This window comes from Meriones unguiculatus, chromosome 5, assembly GCF_030254825.1.
Source record: "Meriones unguiculatus strain TT.TT164.6M chromosome 5, Bangor_MerUng_6.1, whole genome shotgun sequence".
Taxonomy (NCBI): Eukaryota; Metazoa; Chordata; class Mammalia; order Rodentia; family Muridae; genus Meriones; species Meriones unguiculatus.
The window spans coordinates 132,939,774-132,965,476 of NC_083353.1; the positions used below are offsets into that span (position 1 = coordinate 132,939,774).

The window sequence follows — 25,703 nt, forward strand, 5'->3', positions numbered from 1 at the left end:
AGAACAATTCTAAACTTCATATGAAAAAACAAAAAGCCCAGAATAGCTAAAACAATCCTTTACAGTAAAAGATCTTCTGGAGGTATCTCCATCCCTGACTTTAAGCTGCACTATAGAACAATAGTAATAAAAACTGCATGGCACTGGCACAGAAACAGACAGGTTGATTAATGGAATTGAATCAAAGACCCCGAAATAAACCCACACACGTACAGACATTTGATTTTTTACAAAGTTGCCAAAACCACACAATGGAAAAGAGAAAGCATCTTCAACAAACAGTTCTGGTCTAACTGGATGCCTACATGTAGAAAAATACAAATAGACCCGTATCTATCACCCTGCACAAAACTCAAGTCCAACTGGATCAAAGTGGATCTCATCATAAGCCCAGAAACACTAAATCTATTAGAAGAAAACATGGAGATCAGCCTTGAACTCATTGGCACAGGTGAAAACTTCCTGAACAGAACACCAACAACTCAGACTCTAAGATCAACAATCAAGAAATGGACCTCATGAAACTGAAAAGTCTCTGTAAAGCAAAGGACACTGTCATCAGAACAAAATGACAGCCAACAGACTGGGAGAAGGTCTTCACCAACCCTATATCTGACAGAGGGTTAATATGCAGCATACATAAAGAACTGAAGAAATAAAACAATGAACCAAATAATCCAATTAAAAAGTGTGGTTGTGGGTTGGTCTAGTGCTATGTATCTTAATGCTAATTACTGCAATTTTCATGTACACCTGTCTTTGTTGTGTAAACATTGCTCCACCTAATTTAAAGCTGGTTAATAAAATTGTTGAATCTTGGGATTTGGCAGAAGAAAGGGAGAAGGAATTTGGGGTGGAGGGACCACAAGGAGAGGAGGAGCTAGGATCAGAGGAAAAGGAAATGGACCGCAGTGTGGGAAAGGAGCACATGGCTGGATCAGCATGGATGGAGATAGAGAATGTGCATATGTACTCTGAGAGCATGGATGGCAGGTCGCTGGAGACTGGGGCTGAGAGGTAAAGTTAGTTTAGAGGGTTAGTATCTGCCATGCCCCAGGTAAAGGCTAGTTTATAAAATAGAATGGGTGTCTGTGTCTTTATTTGATTGATAGCAGGTTAGATGGTACTGCCATAATAATTATAGCCTAATAATGAAAAAGAACACATTTATTAGGCCTCACTTTAAAGTTCCCACAATCTATTAGCACCCAATTTGAGGCTTGAATCTTAAAAGACAGTCTCTTAGTCGAGCAGGGAACCAAAGATAAATGCATTTCATTTCACAAGCTCTGCGCCCTGCTGTAGGCTGAGCTTGCACAAGGTCAGCAATGGCTGTGGACATGTCTGGTTGGCAAGAGAAACTGGGAGGCCAGCAGCCTTTTAGACAGAGGTAGGTCTAAAATTATCTAAAGTGGAAAGCGCCGTGGCAGAGGCGCTGGGATCTTTTCTGGCTTTGTTTTGGTTGCTGTTGTTATGGAGCTCGTTGTAATGTGTTTAATGACCGCAGTTTTCCATGCCCTCTCTACAAAAGCTTGGGGAGAAAGTGGGGAAAAGCTGAGGGGTGGAATACCACGGGTAAGCCAGGAGACAAACATGCAAACTACAGAACTCCCACAACAAAAGCTGCTGGCCGCTGACTGAGCTGAGGAGCACCACGCTCTGTTGAGGAGCACAGCACTATGTGGAGGAGCACAGCGCTCTGTGGAGGAGCACCACGCTCTCTTGAGGAGCATGGCACTATGGGAGGAGCACCGCACCCTGTTGAGGAGCACAGCTCTATGTGGAGGCGCACAGCACTCTGTTGAGGAGCACGGCACTATGGGAGGAGCTTATCCCCTGACCTGAGACACTTTCTTGGGAACAGGCTGTGACCATGCCTGGTGCAGAAAAATACAGGGACTACATATGGGCGTGGAGTACACAGCAGCCTAAGTAAGTCCTAAAATCTCAAAGGCTATAATTTGTATATTTAAAAGGTGGAACCGTCCATCCCATATGGAAAGAGGCAGAACAAAGATAGCACAACAAATATAAACAGCCAGATACAAAATACCCAGGGAAAGATAAAAGGGGGTTTATGTAAAGTTTTGTCTATAAAGACATAACCACCTGCTCCATATGGAAAAGAGAACACAACGAAAACAACCACAGCAAAGGCAGAAACCCAGGCCCAGCCTGGAAACAGGAACAAAATGCCCAGGATATGCTTAAACATTAAAGACAGAGGGGATTTAAATAATACCGAATTGAAAAGATAATGCCTTTCTGTTGCTCGCGGCACCACCCTGTCTCTTTAAACATGAAGTCTTCTCACAGAAACAAGTACCAGCTTGGCCTAACCCAGCAGCTGCCCAAGAGCCCGGCGGCAAATACTTAGATCTGCACAGCCTTGTTCTGATTTCAGCAATGTGATGCCTCCTCCCCAGGACAGGTCCATGGCACCCTCTCCTACAAAAGTAAGCATTTACAGATGGCTTCTTCCTGCTCATACAGAGAGCAGAGAGCCATCCTCAACTGCTCTGAGCACCCTGTGCAGCTCATTTGCTTATGGACTATGTATCGCACATGAGAAATTCCACACTTTCAGGGGAAAAGAACTGGACTCTTGAACCTGACAGGATTCATCTCCAGCATGCTGAGACGCTGACACATTTGTTCCGGCTTAAACCACCTCAGATGCTGCTCCTCATCAGAGCCTGCTCCCAAAAGGGCTTTGAAAAAAAGCTACTGATCTCAATTAGTCCAATGTTTCAGACTGTTCCAAATAGGACTTCTATGAAACCTAAAATTTCTCAAAATTCAGAGACTGGGCCACAAATGTGGATGCTAACTTACTCAACCATTTTCTCTAGTTTCCTTCAGGCCCCCAAATAGAATTTACTGCCACCCCCATCAGCAAGAAGCAAATCTTGAGACTGATGCCCCATTTTTCTTAAGAGGGACTGGATAGGTTTTTGGTTGTTTTCTTAGGCTATGAATGTTTATCTTCATTGGGAGATGCTTATACATTATTAATGGCCTTATTCAAAGAGAAAACAAGGTTAGACCCAGGGATTTCTCTCTTTTCTTTTTCTTTCTTAGGGAAAAAGAAAGGCACTGTAAAGAAATAAGGGAATATAGAAATAGCTTATAGAAATAATAAGACAAAAGGTGCATTATTGAATATACTCTTCAACTTTAAGATATTGCTATGTTTATATAAGGTTACTTTGTTACATTGGTATAAATTTACCATCACATGGGGTACAAAGTTAAACAAATAATTCTCAATAGAGAAATCTCAAATGGCCCAAGAAACACTTAAAGAAATGTTCAATGTCCTTACTCATCAGGGAAATGCAAATCACAAGGACTCAGAGATTCCATTTTACACCCATCAAAATGGCTAAGATCAAAAACTCAAGTGACAGCACATGGTAGCAAGGATGTGGAGAAAGGGGAACCCTCCTCCATGGCTGGTGGGAGCGCAAACTTGTGCAGCCACTTTGGAAATCAATCTCGTGCTTTCTCCGAAAATTGGAATAGTGCTATCTCAAGACCCAGCTATACCACTCCTAGGCAAACACACAAAAGACACTCCACCATACAACAAGGACATCTGCTCAACTGTGTTCATAGCAGCTTTATTTGTAATAGTCAGAATCTGGAAACAACCTAGATGTCCCTCAACTGAAGAATGGATAAAAAAACCTGTGGTACACAATGGGATACTACTCAGCTATTAAAAACAAGGAGATTGTGAAATTTGCAGGCAAATGGATGGAACTAGAAGAGATCATCCTGAGTGAGGTGTCCCAGTAGCAGAAAGACACACGTAGTATATGCTCACTTATAAGTGGATATGAGCCATATAGAAGAGGATAAACATACTACAATTCACAGACCCAAAGAAGATAAGTAACAAGAAGGACCCTAGGGGGGATGGGTAAATCTCACAAGAAGGGGACACAGATAGAACAGACCCCAGAAGCAGTTGAAGAGAGAGAACAAGGTAGGACAGGGAGTGTGGAAAGAACTGAGCGGGAGATCCGAGCTGGGAAGAGCAGGAGCAGGAGGACAGAGGCCTGCAGAGAGAAGAGAAACCATGGGCGGGAGCATCTCTGTGACAAGCTGGAGACCTAGGACAGGGGGGGCTTCTGGGAGAACGTGGGGGTGACTCTAGCTAGGATTCCTACTAGCGGGGTCATGGAGGCTGGAGAGGCCACCCTCTGACTAGACAGGACTCCTAGTGGAGGGAGGGGAACAGACAGAGCAGAGACTGGGGGAATGCCCACCCAATGCAGGCCCAGCCTGAGACGCACGCCACAGGAAAGAGCCAGCCTCTGACATTATGCCATGCATGCAGACAGGAGACATGCACGCTGTTCTCTGAGCCGCTCCTCCCAGCAGCAGGTTGAAACAGATGCTGAGACTCACATCAGGTGGAGTGCAAGGAGCCTTGTGCAAGAGCGAGGGAAGGATAGAAGGATCTGGAGGGGACAGGAGTGCAACGGAAGGACCAACAGAGCCAACTAACCAGGGCCCAGGGCAGTTCATGGAGACTGAAGCACCAACCAAGGACCACAGACTGGACCTAGGCCCCCTACACAGATGTAGCCGATGGGTAGTGGGGTCTGCATGTGGGTCTGGAGCAAGGGGAGCAGGGGCTGACTCTGACACAGACTCTGTTGCCTGCTTTTCAGTAACTTCCTCATGAGACTTGATGAGCTGGGGGTGGGCTGGTGGATTGGACTCCCCTTTTTTGAGGAGTAGGGAAAGAGAGATAGATTGAAGAGAGAGGGAGGATGGGACCAGCAGGAGAGGACGGAGGGGGCTACAAGCAGGATGTAAAGTGAATATTTACATTAGGGACATATAAAGTCCCTCCCTTCTTTGAGGACCTGCAGGCAGCTAATGGTTGCTGGGGAAGGAGGACTCTTATTCCTCCACAGTGTAGCTTATTTAAAATAATGAACTCTGACATAAAGAATGACCTCTAACATAAAGAATACATTTATCTAGGAAATACACTCCACAGCAGAAGGAGGTAGTATAGAGGCATTAACTGAGATGTTTACTATCTCATCGTGGTTATGGGCATACTGGGATAGAATTCAGAGCTATGTCCTGGCCCCATTAGTTTAAATCTTTACAGATCTCGTTAATGTCTGACCGAGTAAAAGACAGCTGGATTCTCATACCTGCTTTTGCGACAGTGGTTAAGTGGTTTCTGTCATTGTTAGCTGAGGTGTGGAGGAAATCGGACCTGACAAGCTGAAAAACAGAAAGGGCGCTGTCATTTAACAGCCCGTCTGAATTGTGGATATACCGTGTGACCACTGAAAACTACTGTAAATTCACAGAAGAATGTGAGTGAAAGGCAAGTCACTTTTTCATATTTGCAGGAACGCTGCATAGAGATGGGGAGATGGGGGGCTCCCTCAACAAGACTGGAGCAGAAGCTTAGAGGACTGTCCACTGCAAGGTGTATTCACGGAGGTGCACACTGGGGTCACCAAACAGCCCCTGACACAGCAGCCGATCTGAGCCCGTCGGAACTGTGGCCATTCTAACCCATGGCGCAAGGCACCCCTGAAGTGAGGTCAATACAGAGCTCTTGGAAGCTCCAGACGTGTCTGTGACAGCCTGGGGAAGCCGGAGCTGGACACGCCAGGGGCTTTAGAACCTCCTGAGTTTGCTAAGAAACCAGTCAAGACACAGCCCCTCCGAAGATGAAGATGCCCAGAGGGTCTGCCTCCTGCCTCACCGGTCTCACCACGGTTATTTTCTTTACACAACAGTAAATGACAGACTTCAGATGATCACAGGGCATTCCTGAGAGACAGTCCATCAGTGTTAAACGTCTCAGCTTCTTTCACATCGGCCTGAAGTGAATCAACTAGCCTGGCGTCCTTCCTTATAGCAGTGTGCGCTATAATGAAGTGGAAGAAAGGGCATGCAAAGAGGAGAGCCAGAGCACTCAACAAGCAAGACGTGGAGGGACTAGAGGCAGGACGTCCGCCCCGCAGAGGGAGAGAGGGAGGGAGGAAAGCGCTGTGTAAAGTGGGCCAGGCAGGGACTAGGGAAGGGGAGAGGCAGGAATGGCTTGAGCAGAAGGAAGGACTGCAAGAAAGCCTTAGGGAAGCTGACCAACTAGTGGCACGATCATCTCAAAGGATGAGCTTCTAAAAAGGAGTTCCGATAGCGGTGCCTGAGTGCAGAGCAGCTCCCAGAAATTAAGGTGAAGGATGTGAGCTGCCTCCCTAAGAGCTGGTGGGCAGCCCCGCCCCAGCTGCAGAGGTCGTCCATGCCCTGGGGGATGGCCCCACCAAGGGAGTGCTAACTCAGGCGACTTCAGGGAAGATGGCGTGAGGATGGGGAAACAGCAGGAGGCAGAATGGTGGGAGAGGGAAAAACGGGTGAACATGCTGTCATGAAGTCCTCCAAGAACACATTAGGAAGAACATAAGAGCACACCTCGGCAGAAGCCACCCACGGGGCCAGCAGAGAGAAGGCCTACTCCTGTAAGTGACTCAGTGCCCAGATTTCCGTGTGTCCCACCCTCCACTCCTGCAGGCGTGAGATTCCCATGACCTGCTCCTGGCCAGAAGGCCTTCCTCCTCAGGCTTCGGGTAGTCGCCTACTGCCTGCCGCCCTCAGCCCCACCTGCCTACTCAGCCCCACCTGCCTACTCAGCCCCACCTGCCTACTCAGCCCCACCTGCCTACTCAGCCCCACCTGCCTACTCAGCCCCACCTGCCACCCTCGGCCACACCTGCCACCCTCAGCCCCACCTGCCTACTCAGCCCCACCTGCCACCCTCGGCCACACCTGCCACCCTCAGCCACACCTGCCTACTCAGCCACACCTGCCACCCCCACCTGCCGCCCTCAGCCCCACCTGCCTACTCAGCCACACCTGCCATCCTCAGCCACACCTGCCACCCTCAGCCACACCTGCCACCCTCAGCCCCACCTGCCTACTCAGCCACACCTGCCATCCTCAGCCCCACCTGCCACCCTCGGCCACACCTGCCTACTCAGCCCCACCTGCCACCCCCACCTGCCGCCCTCAGCCACACCTGCCACCCTCAGCCACACCTGCCACCCTCAGCCACACCTGCTGCAGGCACTCTCACTCCATGCTTCGGACCTCTCTGTCATGTCTCCGTTCCAGGAAGGCAAGGCGCAGGACTCCCTACTTGAGGGACCTGTGGTGCTCAGGGACTGAGTGCTCAGTCACCATCAGGTAGATAATTAAATCAATGACCCTGACACTAGGGCTCACTCCAAGTCGATGTGGCGGGAAGGGTGAGCGCGCCAGCCCGAGAAGAAGGTGGGAAACTGACTGCACTCTCTTACGAAGTCCCCATTCCATCTCAGCATTTGTTCACTCTGGTGTTAAACACGGTCACACCCCAAATACATGAAAGGAAAATATTTCTGTTTCCATATCAAGTTCTGCAATAGGCTCTGCAGCCGACATTAGTGAAATTTACAGTGCTCATGTTAACCCCCAGGCAGGAGAAGGACCATTGACCCAAATCATCACAGCGAAATTAATTAAAGCAATCAATTCAGTAAAGCAAGGTTTTTAACCCGTGCACACAACTGCCTCCCGCTAAGGCAGGGGTCAAGAAGTCAGCATTGGAGGTGCAGAAGACCAGGCTTTTAGAGTTCGGGGGCAGTGGGTCTCCAAGTGGGGAGCTGCTGGGCACAACAGGCGGGGCTGCAGACGCAGAACAGGAATGCACGTTAGTCCTAGTGACCTGGACGTGGCTGCAGGCCAGACACAACAGGCCGTCACTGCAAGGTAGTCAGAGGTGACATCAGAAACAAAGGTGGGTTGCAAGATCGTTACAGACAATGGTTTGAAGCAAAGACATGCCATTCCTGGAGCGGGCAGTACAGAAACATCTGTGATTACGATTACAAGCGGGTCACAGCCCAATCCTTGAGAAACAGCTTTAATCATAAACAGGAATGAGCCCACTTTGTCTTTACTATCAGATGGCTTTTAAACCTAAGATGGAGGCAGGCTGGTTCTTCAGCTGGAATCATAGACAATGTTCATTTCATCTCCGTTACTGCTAATGTGATACAAGGTTATGTTCCATGTGGTCAGAGCTAAATGCACACGTGTTCCTGAGGCTCAGGACTGTTAATTTACAGCCCTGTCTGCGGAGCACCCACCTCTGAATGCTGACGGGGATGAGGGGAAAGCAAGACGGAAGGCAGGCCACGACCACCCGGGACTCCCCTGACATCAGATTCCCCACCCTTCTGCTGTGATCACACAGAGGAGCATTTGCTTTCTCCAGGGTCTTCCAGGGTTTTTCCTCAGGGTCAGTCCACCTTGTTTTAGAGATACGAGATCCCACTGGACCCTCAGAGATGGAGGCTGGCTGGACATCGATCCTGGGGCCCTCCTGAGCACCTCCCCAGTGCTGGGTATAGACAGTCTCCACTCTGCTTTTTATTCGGGTTCTGCAGATTGTACTCTGGTCCTCAAGCTTGTCCAACAGGCACCCGAGTCACTGAGATGCCACCTCGCCCCATGATGCCACCCCACTACTGTCACTCTGAAAGTTACCTGCTCCTAACATGGTTTCATTTGTTTGAAACCCAAAGTCACTTTGATCTCCTGGTGTCCACCCAGCCATCCTGCACATGTGGGATTTTCATTTACATGCTCCGTGCCTGTCAAGATTGAGGTCAAGACCACATTGCCTCTGGTGGCAGAGCACACAGGCCTGCTCCGAGAGGAGACAGCTCAGGAACATGGCATGAGAGCTAGGAGATGGTGTTTACTTCTTAGTTTGCACCATCATGAAATGATTCAGATACTATTTCTGTTTCTTTTTCCAACACAGGGTCTCAGTCTGCAGCTTAGGATGGTTCTGATTACAGCAATCTTCCAGGCGCTGTGATTACAGGTATGAGACAGCACACCTGGCTCAAAATATTGTTTTTGAAAAGCTACCAGGGAAAAAAGGAGGGAGAGGAGGAGGAGGAGGGGGAGGTGGAGAAGGAGGAGAAAGAAGAGGAAAAGGAGGGGGGAGGAACATGAAGAGAGGAGGGGGAAGAACAGGAGGAAGAGGAGGAGGAAGTGGAGGAAGAGGAGAAAAAGAGGGAGGAAGAGGAGGAGGAAGTGGAGGAAGAGGAGAAAAAGAGGGAGGAAGAGGAGGAGGAAGAAGAGGAGGAACAGGAAGAGGAGAAAGAGGAGGAGGAGGAAGTAGAGGAAGAGAAGGAGGAAGAGGAGGAAGTGCAGGAAGAAGAAACTGACCACTGGTGTGTAATATATACTCTACAATACATTATCTCTAAGTAGCGAGCAGGCGTTGGGGCGACACCAGCAGGACTCTGTGAAGTTAGTTCAGTAGATAAAGGAGCTGGTCCCCAGCGGTTCCTGGCTTGGTGAGATGTCTGTTGAGCTTTCATAGTCATACAAAAGCGTAAGTCATGTTTATGCAAATAAACCAAGCATATTCAAAAGATTTCTCTTGTGTGGACATCTTAATTATAAGTGCATCCAGCCCACAGGCCGTGCTCTCTGCAACCCTGAAATGAAGTACAGATAAACGTGCGTCGTTCACACAGCTGCTGGAAGCCTGCACGTGGCGAACTCATTTCATTCCGTCATTATTTCTTCTAGTGTGACACTGCGTGGCTGTCCTCAGGGAGGGGGAAGAGCGCTGCTCCCGCACTCTCCGGGGCGTGAAAGACTAGGGTGCTGTCACCGTGCTGCCGCTGAAAGGAGGCTGCTTCAAGGAATGTCAAGTTGCGGATTTTCCTCACCTCCTGTTTGACAACACTGTGTATCAGAAACCTTGTTTCACCCCAAAAGAATTCCAGACATTAAGGTAAGATGTACAGACTCAAGAGGAGGGAGAGGAAAGGGGTCAGCAAAGATGAAGGTCTTCTCCATAATCTGTTTCTCTTCACAACTGCTGAGCTCCAACTATGAGAAATTCAATAGATTTTTATGTCAGCTTGCCTTATTTCCACAAAAAATAATCAGGAAATCATTTCAACTATCCCATCTGATACTCTTGAAATTCAGCTAAGGAAAAAGTATATATGTTATTCTTTTAAAATTTTTGTCTGAAAAGTTCTTTATTTCATTAAACAAACAGCAAACTGCCATTGGTGTAAGCTGAGCCTCTTATATAGTGACACGATGGTCTGGGCCTAATAGGAATGCCAAGGTCACTAAGCCTGGGTCAGTTTAACTCGTATCTTTCATGAAGTCGGGGTTTGTCAGTCTAGAGGAGGAATGCAGACGGACCTGCGGGCATCTACTAAGACCACCACCGTACCCCATTAATGCTTTATCTGTAAACAGTAAGACTAGTTAGAGAGGCCCCACAGCAGTGCGGGTGTACAGAAGAGCACGCTTTTCCTACAGAAACTGTGGTCACAGGAGACAAGCCTGAAAACCAACATATTTTTAAAATGTGATGCATGCATGAATGTGTGACGTGTGTGTGTGAGCATGCGTGTGGAGGCGTGAGGCTGACACTTGTGGGTTCTCCCCAACAGTGCTCCACTTTGCACTGACTCAGGTTTTCCCAGTGAACCCAGCCCGGGACCCTCTGTCTCCACTTCTCACGTGCTGACACTTCAGGTAAAAATGGTGCCTGTTCACTGTGTGTGTGGAGTGTAAGGATCTGAAACCCAGTCTTCAAGCTTCACAGGAGTACCTGCCCCACCTTCCTGTCCCACACAGTTTGAATTTGATCTCAGGATACCAACCCCAGAAATGAAAACACACGATACACACAAACACTACAGTCTGCACACTGAGGCCATGGCCACAGGGCACAATGTCCCTCGCAGGCCATGCCGGTTCTGCGGCTGGTTGGAAAGCAGCATCTCTAAGAGGCGGGCCGGAGGAAGAGGAAGCGGGACGCAGCCTTGACATTTACAGTTGGCCCACTTCCTGTGTGCCTCCTGTCCTGATGAGACGTGAACAAACGCAGTCAACTAGATGTCGGCGTGCAAGAACACCATCCACTCCAAACAGCTTCCTGCAGGCCTGTCCACACTGCTCAGAACACAACAAACCTCAGCTAACAGGCAAGAGAGGGGCCACAGAGAGGCTCAGGGGTAGGTCTGACATCCAAGCCCCGAGTAATCTCAGAGACCTGAGTCAGAGTCCCTAGTTCACACTGGCCATGTGTGTCTATAACCCCAGTGACTCAGGTAAAGACCGGTAGATCCCAGAGTTCACTGCCCAACCAGTGTAGCTAAAAGAGTGAACTCCGGTTCAGTGAGGAACCCTGGCCTAAAGGACTAAGGCAGAGGGTGACAGAGGAAGGCGCTGGAAATCTCTTCTTGCACACACACATACACTCACACACTCACGTTCATACACATACCCATCCACTCTCCTACACGCAAACACAAATAAATGCACTCGGAAAATATTGTGCCTTTTCCGAGGTTTCCTGGCTTTAGGCCCTAATCAATGCAGTGTAGCCGCTATCTGCACAGCTACTGTACGCTGCACTAGGTTTAGGGGATTTAAAAGTTTGCACAGGAGCTGTTTATCTCCGACGCCATTTCACATCTGCAGCTCACAGATCCACAGATGTTTGTGTCTGAGAAGGGTTCTAGGAATGGCTATATTAAAACATAAAAACTAAGTTTGTAATTTCTGTCACTTGGATATTCTTAGAGCATTCGAATTTTGCTGCTTCCTGGAACTTCTGAAATGTTTAAAATGTAAAGTGCATCCCGAGTAACTGCAGTGCGGGATCAGCGTTCCCGTGTTTAAGCCGAGTGACGGCAGCGAGGATCTCAGTTTGGTTTCTAAAGCGGACTGGGCATTGATTGGCAGCAGAACCCACCACTCTCAGGGTCACGGACATGTGTTGACAAAACCGTAGCATCGGTTTACAGAAGGTAGCCCACACGTGCAATCCCCGGGCAAGGGGAACAAACACCACAGACCCCGAAAACTGGCTTCAAGTCACTCAGACAAGCGAAAGGTGACAGGAACACAGCGGCTCAGGCCAGAACGGTCTCCCAGGGGCCTGTCTTGCCGTCTGTTCTTTCCAGGTAGGTTTTAAGATGACGAACTGTCATATCACAAGTAAGTAGAAGTATAAACAGGGAACGAGGGACCACACAGGAGTGTTACTGCGGAAGATGCCAAAGCTCTGGCTGGAGAAGCCCTCAACAAGAGCCCCCAGCAACTCAGAAACAGGCAGCCGGGGAGACAGAGCAGAACAGAGCTGCTGAGCATAGTCTGAGGGCTAATTTATTTGTTGACATTTTCTTTTATTGAAGACATTTTTAAAAACAGTAGGAAACGCACACACTGTCCCCCAAATGCCAGCAAACACACCCCGCGCCAACAGCGCCCTTCTCCCTCCAGTGCCAGCTGGGACCCTAGTGTGGACCAAGAACCTACCTGAGATGACTCGACGGAGCCGACGGCTACTCGTTCCGTCATTCCTGTGCACACCTGTGGTGACACTGGCCTATGCGCCTGACAGTCACATTGAAGGAAAACCTGGTGGAGTTAGATGGAAGCACTTACCTGCTCAGCCAGGAGGGAAGCCAAGCTGGAGTAGGCGTCAGCAAAGTCTGGACCATACTTAATGGACTCCCTCAGCAGCATGATGGCCTCTTCTGTTTTCTCCTGGGACCTGCAGGTGACAGGAGGAAGACACCCTTCATGAGCACCTGCTTTAATCCTCTGCGTAAACATCAAGTTCTCATTGCTTTTGGTAAAGATCAGGCAGCTCACTCCAATTTTACTGTGCTACTCTCCAATCTTATATCAGACTGTTCCGAGGCCTGAGGTCTCTTGTCACGTCTGGTTCTCATGGGAGGGCCGTGGCCCTGCTGCCGTGGCTGGTCCTCCTGCCTCAGTGGCTGGCCCTCCTGCTGTGGCCAGCTGAATGTGGGAACCCTGCAGGCTGAACAACACTTGTTTCCTAGCTGGTGGCAGGAGAGGTGCAGTTACGGAAGGCTGTGGACAGCCACCCACCACAGGCCCTGTCGTCAGCCCAAGGCCTTCTGGAGGAGCAGTGAGTACTCTTAGGTCTTGGGCCTAACTAGAGGACTGCAGAGGGGCTGTAGATCTGGGGACAGGCCTTGAGGTTTTACAGAGCACATCTACTTCCCGTCCGTTCCCTGCCTCTTGGCTGTGGACAGTGCCATGTCCTGCTCCTGAGGCCACGCCCCACCAAGATAGGCTGCATACCTTTTATAACTGGGAACCCAAAGACACCCCTCCTAACTCTTGTCAGGAACAGCAGCCAGCACACACGTTGTGCACTGTGGGGACTTTACTGCCGCGTCTGCAAGTCTGTTAGCAAGAAACACCGACCCGTGATTGTGCTGCTGGCCCAGGACAAGCCGCCCAAATGTCCATCTGCGGCTTCCATCCGAGAAGAAAGCATCCCATACAATGTGTGACCGGGTCAACACACTGTGTGTTCTCACTGCAAGCTGGCTCTGCCTGTCTTCTCCAGGACTGGCAGTCTGAATCCTGTCCTTGGTGAAAGAGCCCTCTCCCGCTGCTGCCGCTGCAGGGGGATGTCAGTTTGTTCCCTGATCTCACTGTCTGAGGCCGAAACCCTCACTGTTAGACAATAGTAACTTAGCTACTGAAACAACTTCCACGAATACTGACGTTAAGCGGCAGATTTTATAAATGTGAAGAACAGAAGCCCTGGAGCCATAGACAGCTCAAGGCCTCAAGGATCCAGGCCTAGCCCGTGGGGGCCCTTTTCCCATCCTGGACCAATACAGACTGGTGCAGGTGCATTCACCCTCAGCAATGACTGCCGTCATACATCCTCATGGTGCCATGAACGCAGAGGACAGACTGCAGCCTCATCTGATGAACACTGTGCTCATCTTTCTAATGTGAAACCCCACAGCAGGGGAGTCAACGGCTCTGGTTACACCGACATCCTCTTCTCCAGTGTCACACAACCGCTTCATCTCCTCTGGGATAGGCGTCACTCTGTATGCCAGGCCAGCCCTGGAATCTCTGGAGGAAAAACGCCCACAGAGAACAGTTACACTATGACAGGACACTAGCACTCTGGGCTGCTCTCTGTGGCTCTATGTTGATCTTACTCATCTTTTGGTTTTATTTTGTTTTTATCCCACTTCAATGGCCTACAAAAGTAAAAATCCAGTGAATGCTAAATTATTTATTTATTTTTGGTTTTTTTTTTTTTTAAGACAGGGTTTTTCTGTGTGGCCCTGGCTGTCCTGGACTAACTTTGGAGACCAGGCTGGCCTCGAACTCACAGCGATCCTCCTGCCTCTGCCTCCTCTCTGCCTCTGCCCCCATTGATGGCCAGTTTGGACCTTTACTGACCATCTAATTGATTCATTACTACTTATCGCTAATGCCAGCTAGCTGGGAGCACAAGTGTGCGCCACCGCGCCGGCTTCTAAATGTTTAAAGCACATTTTTTAGTATCTTATTTCTGGATCATTGTGTATCCACTTAAATCTCCTACTTCAGGCTCCTGAGCACTGGGATTTAGCCTCAGCTGCTTATGCTAACTGCTCAGACGTCAAGCCTGCAGCTCGAATGTGGTTTATGCCCAAGAGTGAATGGCACCTGGCAGCCTGCTGCACACACAGACGCTCAGGCCCCACCCACCCTTCCCACGTGATCTCTGTAGGCGCCAAGGCCTCAGCACACCTGGGCCTCAGCACACCTGGGCCATGCGTTCTCCAGAGCAGGTGAGGGTCAAGCTCACTCCTTCCTGGTGCCCACCCCCTGTTCCCTGTGGGTCCAGGGTCGGTAGGAGGCAGCGTGAAGGCCTCAGTACCAGCCGCTGCTTGTTACTGGTGGATTTCACCTAGGAGGCAAACTCCTATCATAGACCCGAGAGTGAAAAGTCGTAATTTCAAAAGTCTGTAGAGTTAAAGATTCAGTCTGGTAGATGGGGTGGTGTGAATGAAAATGGCCCTCATAGGCTCCCAGGGAGTGGTACCATTAGGAGGTGTGGCCTTGTTAGAGAAAGTGTGCCACTGAGGGGTGGGCTTTGAGGTTCCAAATGCTCAAGCCAGGCCCAGCATCTCTCTCTTCCTGCTGATCCAGATGTAGAACCCTTCTCCAGCACGACGCCTGCCTCTGCCTATACACCTCCGCGCTGACCCTGGGCTAGATCTCTGAACTTGTGGGCCAGCCCCAGTTAACTGTTTCCTGCACGAACACTGCTGTGTCACAGTGTCTCTCCACAGCAACAGAAAGCCTCAGACACAAAGCGTCACTGTGTATTTTGGTGGCATTTGGCTCTCTCCCAGTGGAGGTGTCCTAGTTTGTCTTCTATTGCCATGGTAAACACCAGGGCCAAAACCCAGCTCAGGGCAGAAAGGGTTAATTTGGCTTCCCTACCCTGATCACAGCTCGTCACTGAGGGAAGCTGCTAGAGCAACAGCTGAGGCAGAAAGCATGGAGGAAGGCTACCCACTCGCTCGCTTTCCAGGCTTAGTTCAGCTACCTTTCTCTTCCTTCCAGGACCACCTACCTGTTCAGGGAGGGCACCACCACAGTGAACCAGGCCCTCACATACCAGTCCTCAAGAAAATGCCCCCAAACATGCCCTCAAGCCAGTCTGACGATGGCACTTCCTAAACCAAGGTTCCTGCCCACCAGGGGACTGCAGGTTTTCATCAAGCTGCCTAAACCTGCAGCAAAGGCAGTCTGTCCACCTGTCAGCTCCTAGCTGGCTCTTCTGCATGCACACCCGGCCCTTCGCAGGCTCATCCGTGACTGTGGCCCTACAGGTGGATGCTACGTGCATTTGCCCCACAGCTCTCAGTGCTTTCCTGGTGACTCATTTGGTCAACAAGAGGAAGGTTCTACACCATTCTATAGCGCCTGTGAGGTTTCACCCACTAGAAGTCACTCTTCCATTTATACATGTTTTTTAAAACAAAAAATGCATTTTTTGACCCCAATACTTTGACAGTGATTTTATGGTTAGGATGTCAAGGAGTCTTCACTGTTTAATTTAGAAATACTACTTGAATCCAAGGGAAGATAACAAACTTAACAAAATGCAGGCAGAAAATTAGTCCTTATAGGGCATTAGTTAGCTGAAAATTCTTCAAAATTAGCAAAGGGGAAAAAAACCACAATAATTTTATAGGTTAGTGGCTTTCATTTGTAATCACTCACATCAGCCAGAGTGGGGACGTAGGCCTCTCATGAATGAGCTCAGAGGTTGACTACCATGGAACAGCCTGTGAACACACGCCCTTGACCTCACCAATGTAATGTCCATCCGAGCGATACGGAGGAGACATCAGAGCATCTCCCAGGGAGTCTGGGAAAGGTGGTCCCAGTGAATGTTCTTCCTCAAGAGATTTAGGATAGTGAACACCAGGCCCCTAACACCCAGAGCGCGTACTCTGTGACCCTCACTGTATCCTGAGCTCTACTGTGGGTGGACTCTTGCTCCCTGCGGCAGTTTGAACAGGACTAGCTCTGAATGCTTAGTCCCCAGGGAATGCACTCTTTAGGAGTGTGGCCTTGTTGGAGGAAGTGTGCACCTGCGTGGGCTCTTAGGTTCAAATGCTCAAGGCAGGCTCAGCGTCTCTCTCTCCTGCTGCCTGCCGTCCAGATGCAGGGCTCTCAGCTGGTCTCCAGCACCAGGTCTGTCTGCAAGCTGCCGTGCGTCCTGCCCTGATGATCATGGACTAACCCTCCGAAACTGTGAGCCAGTCCCAGTTAAATGCTTTCTTTCATAAGAGTTTCATGAGAAGCTGGGTGGTAGTGGTATATACACTCCTTTAATTCCAGCACCTGGAATGCAGAGGCAGGCAGATCTCTGTGAGTTCAAGGCCAGCCTGGTCTACAGAGTGAGTTCCTGGACAGCCAGTGCTACACAGAAACAAACAAACAAACAAACAAACAAAGAATTTCCTAAGTCATAGTGTCTCTTCAGAGCAATAGAACTCTGCCTAAGACAATCTTACTAATCTTTTTTTAAAACTCCACCCCAATGACCTGCATATAGTAAAAATCCTCAAAGCTACCTCAGGGATGGACTGAGTAGGAGGAATGGTAATGATACCTGATGCTGCAGAGGCATCTTTCTCCACAGCGGCTCCACTGCAATGCCCTTAGCCAGAAACCACATGCACCACGCCTGGCACCATGTCATTCATTTAAGCATTGAACATAAAGGCAAGGCGGGCTGCAGTGCCCACACTTTTAATCCCAGCACTAGGGAGGCAGAGGCAGGTGAAGCTCTGTGAGCTCCGTACACCCGGGAGTGATTCCAAGACAGCAAGGGCTACACAGAGAACCCCTGTCCAGAAAAACCAAAACAGACAGACAAAAACTCCACAACTACAAGCCTTTTATAGCTTTTGCATCAGGATTCAACTCTATTAAATTCCTACTGCCCCCGAAACCCCCAAAGGCTGCGGTTCCTCAGAGTGGGCTCCCAGGGCAGTAATACCTTCAGAAGGGGGTCGTAAGAAAGGTATCAAGCAGACATTAGATCCTGTTCACAACGTGAAGATCCTGCAGTGCCACATCTGTGGTTTCACGGGGAACTTTACAATGGTTCTGATTTCCTCCCAGTCAAGTGAAAACATTCCCAGGGCTTCCTGGCTCCATCTCAAAGATAGCCTTTCAGCAAGACATTAAGGACCTGCCACATTTTCTTTCAGTAATTAGAGAATTTGTTAATTCACAAAAGTTTCTGGATTCCTGTCTACAGTCCCACATTCATCTCAACAGAAGCAGCTGCTTGCTGTAAGAACTGACTAGAGAGAGGGCTCAGCAGTTAAGATCACTGTCTGCTCTTCCAGAGGACCCTGGTTCAATTCCTAGAACCTACATGGCAGCTCACAACTGTCTGTAACTCCAAGATCTGACACCTTCACACAGACAGACAGACATGCAGGCAAAACACCAATGCACATAAAGTAAAAATAAAGGAAAGAAAGAGAGAGAGAGAGAGAAAGAAAGAAAGAAAGAAAGAAAGAAAGAAAGAAAGAAAGAAAGAAAGAAAGAAAACACTCAAGGGAAGGACTGGGGAAGGTCAGGGGCAGACACAAGCTGGCGGCTGGTAAGCAGCAATGGTGTTCCTCAGTAGTAGATGGTCATGAGCAGCGAGACTGCAAGTGGTCAGCGCGTAGCGAGTGAGAGGCTTCAGCACTCAACCGTAAGTGGGCGTCTATGTCACTCTTCCTCAAGGCTCAGGACTGTGCTGAAGAAGGACGGAAAGACTGTGACAGCCAGAGGTGGCAGACGACCTTGAGGAAAGAGCGGTCCATACACAATAGGATAGATGCATACATGAACTCACAGTGATGGTGTCTGTATGCACGAGACCCGTGCAAGCTCAAGCCAGACAAAACCCAGCTCGGAGGTGGGGAATCGGGCCCAAAGTCTCACCCGTAGGTGAGGGGCGATCCGGAACAGGACTGCTACTGGGAGCAAGAGAGTCAGCTTCTTTACCGGCATGACCCGCTGCAGGGCGGCCCCTCCCATAATTGGAGAAGGCAGAGAAAGAAGGAGAAAAAAACCAGAAGAATAATGATGGGGCGGGGGAGCCCAGGCCGAGCAGGGAGTGGGCGGGCAGCCGGGGCCTCTGCATCCTGAGAGTCTGCCACGGCTACTGTGCTTTGCAGTCACGGGATCACAGCGATGTCTCCCACTGGGGAGAAGACGGACCTCTCCTCTCAGGGCAGGAGACCTTAGCTTCTGAAGAGCCATGTGTAAAGCTCAAGCACCAGGTACTGCAGGCGATGGTCTTGGTAAACACGGCGTCCTGGGGCTCTGCTTCCCATGGGGGAGGGGAAGCCTCCCCCCCCCCCCCGCGCTGCTGTGCGCGTGCAGCACAGGACCCCTGAGTGCATCAGGGCCAATGCAGTGGACAAATCATCGGCTGAGAGCAGCTCACACTTGACTTTCTGCTTGATTTTCATAAATGCACACACAGCCCAGAGGAGACATTGCTGTTAGGTGACAGTGAAGACTGGAAGCAGCACTCACAGCACACTGCTGGGCCGGGGAGGCGCTGCGCTGGTGCAGATCCCAGTCTGCGCTCCGGCAGGTAGGCGTTGTGTCAAGCTTGAACCCAGTACTCTGCAGCTGGAGGCAGCTGGGCTCTGGAGCTCACTGGCCACCTAGCCTAGCCTATCGAGGTACCAGGGCAGTGACAGGCTCTATCTCAAAAAACAAAGTGGCCAGCACATGAGGCTGACCTCTGTCTGCCCTTCACACTCACGCACACTAGATACAGACTACACACATGACACGCACAGAGGGCAAGATTACCCTCACACCCACCACCGCCGGCTCCACCAGACAGGAAGTGAGGCTTTGGTGATGGAATTCAAATGTGCATTCACATGGCAGCAGTGTGCTACAGCAAGGGCCTCACAGTACTGGCTTCAGAAGCTGTGGCCCCGAGTCTCTTCCCACAGGTGTGCACAAGCGTCAGCCCTGTGAGGTCACTGCACCGCTCCTGGGTACCAGAGATCCCATCTCCTGCAGCCTACTCAGGACACACACAGCCAGCTCTGGGTTACAAATGTGTGAAGGTAGGTCGAGGTTCCAGTACCAAACCAGTTCTCACACCAAGTTCAAAACCAGTCCCCAATAGTGTGACATCAAAGCCATGCACATCCTGAGGCCTCTAGGAACTTTAAGAGGGCACAAACATAGCTCTACCACTGGGCTGGGTCAGGCAGCAGGGAGCTGTCACCACAGGTGGAAGCTGGTGGCTCTGTGCTGGGTTCCTGCTAGCCACTGGGCTGAAAGCCACCGGGTCACATGTGGTGCCCAAGCCTGTGCACTCCGGCCTGCTGCATTCCTCTGACTGAAATCTCTGTGCAAGGAGAGCGGATGACAGCCTTCTAGGGAATGTAAACAAAGCAGGCTCCTTCCTGACTGCTTCCTGTGGGACTGGGCGCAGGCCTGGACTGTTTCCCACAGCCAGGGACCTCGGGTACGGAGCAGAGACTCTCGCTCAGAGAAGCATTGTAACGGTTGGCTGTGCTCTTAGTCACGAGGCTGCAGCACACTTTCTCATTCCCAGATAAACCTGCTGGACAGCCACTGACTGTGAGAGGAGGATGGTGGGAACGGGGTACAGTCCGGCCGGTGTCCATCTCACACTGCTCAGCATTAGCTGGGACTGGATCCACAGAGGACAGAGAGTGGTAATGAGCAGTGAGGGGCAGGAACCCCTGAATGCTGAGGCATCTGGACTGTGCCAATGCAATGGGCACAAGTGCCCCTCGGTCCATAGAGAAGACAAAGCAGAGAGGTGTGCGACAAAGGGGCAAAAGGCCCTATGAGGTACTGAAGAAGGTAGTCTAACACCATGAACAGGCACGCTTAAGGCGCAGAAGGGGCAACCATGCTCCTCACAGGAGGCCTGCTGACGGAAGGCCGAACAGTGAAGACTGTCAGAGACTGGCTACAAGCTGACGGTCGGCAATCACACCAAAGATCAGCAGGGGTGAAGACAACGGGAGAAAGGCAGGCCGAAATGAGGAAGGAGAAACATGTCGGATTAGGGCTGGAGATAGGTAAAGCCTGAAGTCACCACAAAGAGGTCACCAGAACAGGAGTGGAGGATTTTGGCCAAGAACATGTCTATCCACAGCTGGTGTGCTCAAACGGTGGCCAGGGCCAGGGGAGTGCGCCTTTAGCCACTGTGTGCTCACGTTAAAGACTGAGGCCCGTGGCTGGGCGCTCAGCACTTGGGAGGCCAAGGAGGGAGGATGGCCCAGCGTTTCTGACCAAGCCGAGCTGCACAGTGAGACTCTCTCTCAGAGGAAAATAAAGCTGAGAGATCTAAAGCAGATCCACCATCCTGTGTACGGACATCCTTATCTCACAAAGTTAGCGTTGGCTGATGGAGGTGCTATGAGGAAGTGTGGCCCAATCAGTGAACCTTGCCATGAATAGTCTGGTCTCTGTCCTCCCTCCAGTCTCCTCTCTGAAGCCGCTGACTAAAGAAGCAAAAGCACGCTGCCCTGCAGCGCGCCAGCTCACTGCTGGGTGGGCATGCTGGCACGCTCTGCTTCCATCCTCAGACTGATGGAGCAGGCCGGGCACCCCCGCCTCTGACCCCAGTGCAATGTCCCTGGAACGCCATCAGGGGCATGACACAAGTTGTCACATCTCCTCTCTTCTCACTTTGGCAACGCAGGCCGGCACCTGTTTTAACTATGCAGTTATGTAAACACCCCCATACCCTGATTCCAAACAGTCCCGAGTCCTCTTGACACCGAGGAATTCTGCAGTCCTTGCCCATAAAAATCGCAAGGTTTCCTTGCTTCTTTTTTCTTTTCTTTTTTGATATTTTAAGTCCCAAGAAAAGCCCTTATTAATCAAGATGGACTGAGGGCTGTATAGTACCCTAACGTGCTACACAGCCTCACAGCAGAGAACCCTCAACATCTCAGAAACAGCCTGAGCCAGACCACACACAGGTCAGTAACCCTGCCCACTGCCGAAGCCGGGTGTGTGCAAGGGGGAGGCGTGGGTGTGGGTGTGGGTGTGGGGGGGAGGGTGTGTGGGTGTGTGTGGGTGTGTGGGGGTGTGTGGGGGTGTGTGTGTGTGTGCACGGAGGGGGTTTATCAGTAATTCAAACATCAGAGCCATTTGCAGTGACCTGGCTGGCATTCTCTGACAGAAGAACTTAAGGCCTGAACAAAGACCGGTGTTCCCCTCAAAGTCAAGGCCATTAGTGAAGGTCAGCGCTAGCCAAGAGACACCAAGCACTGGGCTACTGTCCACTTGAAATGGGCTGTGAATGTCAAATGTGTGTTAGATTTCGCAGATTGAGTATGAGAACGCATATCTTATTCACATCAATGTTTTATGCTAAAAATTTAAACCATTGTAAAATATTAATCATGTACTAAAATAATAATTTAGTCACATTAGGGTTTAATTTAAACCTAATGTGTTCATTTTTATATGCTTTAAAATATGACTTCCTGACTTCGCATACACAGTTCTCAGGCTGTTTCTACCAGGCAGCTAGTGGCCACGTCACAGCTGGCGACTTCCACTGTGCCAGTGTGGGCAGTGATCAAGTCTGCCAAGATGTCCCTCAACCTAAGAATGGATACAGAAATTGCAGTACATTTACACAATGGAATACTACTCAGCTACTAAAAACAAGGAAATCATGAAATTTGCAGGCAAATAGATGGAACTAGAAAAGATCATCCTGAGTGGGGAAACCCAGCAGCAGAAAGACACACAGGTATATACTCACTTATAAGTGCATATTAGACATATAATATAGGATAAACATACTAAAGTCTGTACACCTAAAGAAGCTAAGCAAGAAGGAGGACCCTGGGTAAGATGATCAATCCTCACTCAGAAAGGTATACAGGACAGACATCAGAAGAGGGAGAAAACAGGGAACAGGACAGGAGCCTACCACAGAGGGCCTCTGAAAGACTCATCCAGCAGGGTATCAAAGCAGAGGCTGAGACACACAGCCAAACTTTGGGCAGAGCACAAGAGTCTTATGGAAGAAGAGGGAGATAGAAGACCTGGAGGGGACAAGAGGTCCACAGGGAGAGCAACATAACCAAAAACAAAACAAAACAAAACCAAAACAAAAAAAACCAAACAAAACCAAAACCAAAACAAACAAAAAACTGGGGCCCAGGGCAGCCTACAGAGACCAACACTCCAACCAAGGACCATGCATGGAGAGGACCTAGAACTCCTGCTCAGATGTAGCCCATGGAAGCTCAGTCTCCATGTGGGTTCCCTCGTAAGGGGAGCAGGGAGTGTCTCTGACTTGGACTCTGTTGCCTGGTCTTTGATCACTTCCCCTTGACAGGGTAGCCTTGCCAGCTCACAGAGGAAGAGGATGCAGGCAGTCCTGATGAGACCTGATAGGCCAGGGTCAGGTGGTAGGGGAGGAGGGCTCCTCCTTTCAGAAGACTAAGGGAGGAGGAGGGAGGAAAAGGAAGGGAGGGTTGGACCAGGAAGAGCAGAGGGAGGCTACAATCAGAATGTAAAGTGAATACATTTTAAAAACTAAATTTAAATAAATTTAAGATAAAAAAGGATGGAGGTTCCTTTAGCCCAAACTTCAGTGCCCTCGTTATTAAACAGGAATGGTGAGTGGCTGCCTCAGAAGGCCTGCTAACGCTCCCATGCCCGCCCATTCCTTCAGATCTGTGCTGACCATATGCAAAGGGTGAGCATTCCATTACAGAAGGAGGCTTTATAAAGCAAACTGCAGTAACTGAAAAGCTGGTTCAACCAGGACAAGGATGTTAAAGAAACAGTAGAGCCATCACTTCACCCACATCAGCAACATTTGTGCCCTTTTCTTGATTTCCACTCATTGCTCCTGGCCCAGAAGCCCTCTGGGGGAGGCAGAGGTGAGCTCAGAGCCAGCTAAATGCAGATTAGCAATTTTCTGCATCACCTTCCTTGGCCACTTAGCAATGCAACCCTCTGGGTAATAAAAACAAACTGAACTGTTTCCTTCAAAAGACTATTAGGAAGTCTACAAGGCCAAGGCTAGCTCTTACACAGCTTGACAGTGTGTGCCCTGCCGGCTGGGGGGCAGAGTTCAAGCCTGAGTCACTCACAGCCTAGGACAGAGCTCTCTGGAGAACTGAGATGAAGATGGTAGTTTTCAGAATCTAGTGCAGGTATACACACGCGCACACACATCACAAGTGTACCATCATATGGCTTATGTCAGCTAGAAAGCACCACACAAGTGTCAGCTGGGAGTGAGGCTTCATTCACAGAGTTCCCAGACTCCGAGAGACCTGCTGCCTCTACCTCTGCACAGTGCTTCTTAGGTAGGACCCCATTTCCACTTCCCCCACTCACTTAATGTCTCCCTAGAAGAGCACCACTGAGCAAGCCCCAGAAGAGACCCTCCCACCCCCCACCCCCCACCCCCGCTTTAAGCGATGCTTTAAGCCTTATGCTGGTGAATCAGCTTCTCTCCGTGCCATTCTAAAGCACCCTTCCCTACAGCTCAGACGCCATCAGTGAGAAAGTCAGTGAGGACAGATCGTATGGAGGAAGGGCCGGGCAGCCCTGCAGCCTGGTCCCAGGCAGGAGGCTGCAGGACAGAACTGCTGCGGCAGGGCCACGCTGTGCAGCTGAGCCCTTCGCTGGCAACATCCCTGACAAGGGGTCTCGCTCTGCAGCCGGCCGCTCGGCTTGGCTTCTCGGAAGAGTCCTCACTGGGAAGGTCTCTGAAGCCAGTTACCTTCCACCCATGCAGAAATCTGAGCTACAGACACATACAGACACCAGTGTCCTTCAAACCTGCGTCCTTACTCCCCCTCCTGCTCACAGGCCTAAAGGGAAGCAAAGACTGCCAGCAGCTGGCTGTCTCAGCAGCTAGAACTCGCCCTTCCCGCGCCTTCTGATGTGTTAGCACTTTACACTTTAGGACGTGTCTTACGTGTATGTGCATGTGTGTGTGTGCGTGTGTGCTCTAACTACTGAGCATCTCTGCAGGCCCCCCTGCAGGTTGTTCCATCCAAACAAGCCTAGCCTTGTGTCCTCCCCTCAAGCCAAGCTGGCATGGATCCTGTGTGGGCCCTTCATTTCCCTCAGAGAAGACGTGGGAGGGGCACAGCCCGTGGGGTCTGTGATAAAAGAGTCACAGGAAGAGGAGAGCTCTGCAGCACCCTCTGTGTAAGCCAGCACACTAAGTTCTCCTGGGACGGATCCCAGAAAGCCACCCTGAGAAGTCAGCTCTTAGCTAACAAGACATAGAGCTAGGAGCCAGGCAGGGTGGTGTACGCCGTTAATCCTAGCACCCAGGAGGCAGAGGCAGGCGGATCTCTGTGACCAGGCCAGCCTGGTCTACAAAGTGAGTCCAGGACAGTCAAGGCTACACAGAGAAACCCTGTCTCGAAAAACAAAGCAGAAACAAAGGAAAAATAAATAAAATGAATTGCAGCCTCTGCGTGACAACTCCTCACTGCCAGGGAGAAGCCTGGGGAGCACAGGGAAGCAAGGGTCTGGCGCGCCAGGCCACCCACCAGACGCCACGCCACTTACTTCAGGAGATTCCCCAGATTGAAGAGCGCGCGGTTGTGCTGCGGGTGCAGCTGCAGGGCCCTCTGGTAGTACGCCTCCGCTTCGGCCACGTCCTTCGTCAGGGTCCCCAGGTTGTTCAGCGCACTGGCGTGGCGTGGGTACAGCCTGGAAAATCCGAGCGTTAGACTGGACTTCCAAACCGGCCCTCCAGGTGAACCCGGGCTCTTCCCTGAAGGGAGGCCAGCGCTTCTGCCACTGAAGGCAGCTGAGCAGACAGCAGAGGCAAAACCATGAACTCAGAGGGATGAGGAAAGGCACCCAGACCGCAGGAGGGAACCCAGTTTAGTCCTTCAGAGGCTGGTGCTGCGCCTCTGCCAGGAGATCTGCCTTGCCCTGGCCGGGAACTTTCTGCTGAGGTCACACGGCCCAGCAGATGCCCTTTTGGTGTTCATGGCTGGTGTGGGGTCCCCCAGGAGGGATTTCTCCAATATCTTTGGATCGGAGCCTAAGCTTAACTGAGAAAGGGTGGAAGTCACAAAATGTATCTCGCCATAGAGAAAAACACTGGATCTCCAGCCGCCCCCATTCTTCCTCACTCTCTTTTCCATTTAGGCTGACAGCCCTTAGAACCTTGAGAACAGTTCAGGCACAAAATTTAGCATGCAATGACATCACAGCTAGCCTTCCTAAGATCTGGAAGAAATAAACAGCAGGCT

At 50.4% G+C, this 25,703-nt stretch overlaps 1 protein-coding gene across 5 annotated transcripts in view; it reads right to left on the reverse strand.

The window, feature by feature from the left end:
* Tmtc1 (transmembrane O-mannosyltransferase targeting cadherins 1) overlaps positions 1 to 25,703 on the reverse strand; it is a 173,161-nt gene that overhangs the window by 19,259 nt on the left and 128,199 nt on the right. For 4 of the 5 annotated variants that reach the window (XM_060384531.1, XM_060384533.1, XM_060384530.1 and 1 more), the window contains 2 exons: positions 25,009 to 25,152; positions 12,526 to 12,634 (listed from right to left, as the gene is read on the reverse strand). In XM_060384531.1, the coding sequence (XP_060240514.1) occupies positions 12,526 to 12,634; positions 25,009 to 25,152 (253 nt within the window). The remainder of the gene's footprint in view (positions 1 to 12,525; positions 12,635 to 25,008; positions 25,153 to 25,703) is intronic. The other variant, XM_060384532.1, reaches the window with a different exon arrangement.